At 43.1% G+C, this 610-nt stretch overlaps 1 protein-coding gene across 1 annotated transcript in view; it reads right to left on the bottom strand.

The window, feature by feature from the left end:
• Positions 1–610, bottom strand: part of LOC119592124 (catalase-like) — a gene marked incomplete in the record, with an annotated part of 13,019 nt that overhangs the window by 8,089 nt on the left and 4,320 nt on the right. The window contains 1 exon segment of the mRNA XM_037940946.1: positions 18–189. Coding sequence (XP_037796874.1) covers positions 18–189 — 172 coding nt within the window.

Here is a 610-nt window from a genome sequence, read left to right as displayed (position 1 = left end):
AATGAACTAATTTGTACCTGCTCCCTTAGCATGCACAACTCTCTCTGGGATGCGTTCACGGTCAAAGTGTGCCATCTCATCAAGGAGCTGAATGTCCTGCAGGAGGATGGGGCCCCTTGGACCTACAGTCAGGGAATTGAGCTTGTCTGAGAGGGGGCATCCTTGGCTCGTGGTCAGGTTATCGGGAGCCTGTAGAAAATAAGCAAGATGAATTAGAGACATTGTGGAATGGCATACTGAAAATGGCACTTGGGCATAAAGGATCCTCCTCCTAATTTGTGTATTGGTATAAAGGTATTTAAGTACATAAGGGGCTAGTCCTTTAAAACAAGACAGATATAGTCTGGCTTGATACCTCTTTTCCTCAACTATAATAAATCTATATCCCAAGACCTCTTTCATTAACCACACTCTGTTTAAATGACATCTAATGGTAGCACTGACAACCTTACAATGCCAACACCAATGCACTAACACTATACTGCACTTGACACCAATGTCTGTTGCTAACCACACCTCTATCTCAGGGCAACTCCAGTCTTGTGTATAACCAGTTATTTCAACCCATGTGATGTGAACTACACTCAAATTCAACAGACACTGGTGATGT

Source organism: Penaeus monodon, chromosome 29 (genome assembly GCF_015228065.2).
Source record: "Penaeus monodon isolate SGIC_2016 chromosome 29, NSTDA_Pmon_1, whole genome shotgun sequence".
In the NCBI taxonomy this organism is placed as follows: Eukaryota; Metazoa; Arthropoda; class Malacostraca; order Decapoda; family Penaeidae; genus Penaeus; species Penaeus monodon.
Note: the sequence above shows the minus strand (reverse complement) of the source record. Positions and strands in the feature narration are given on the sequence as shown.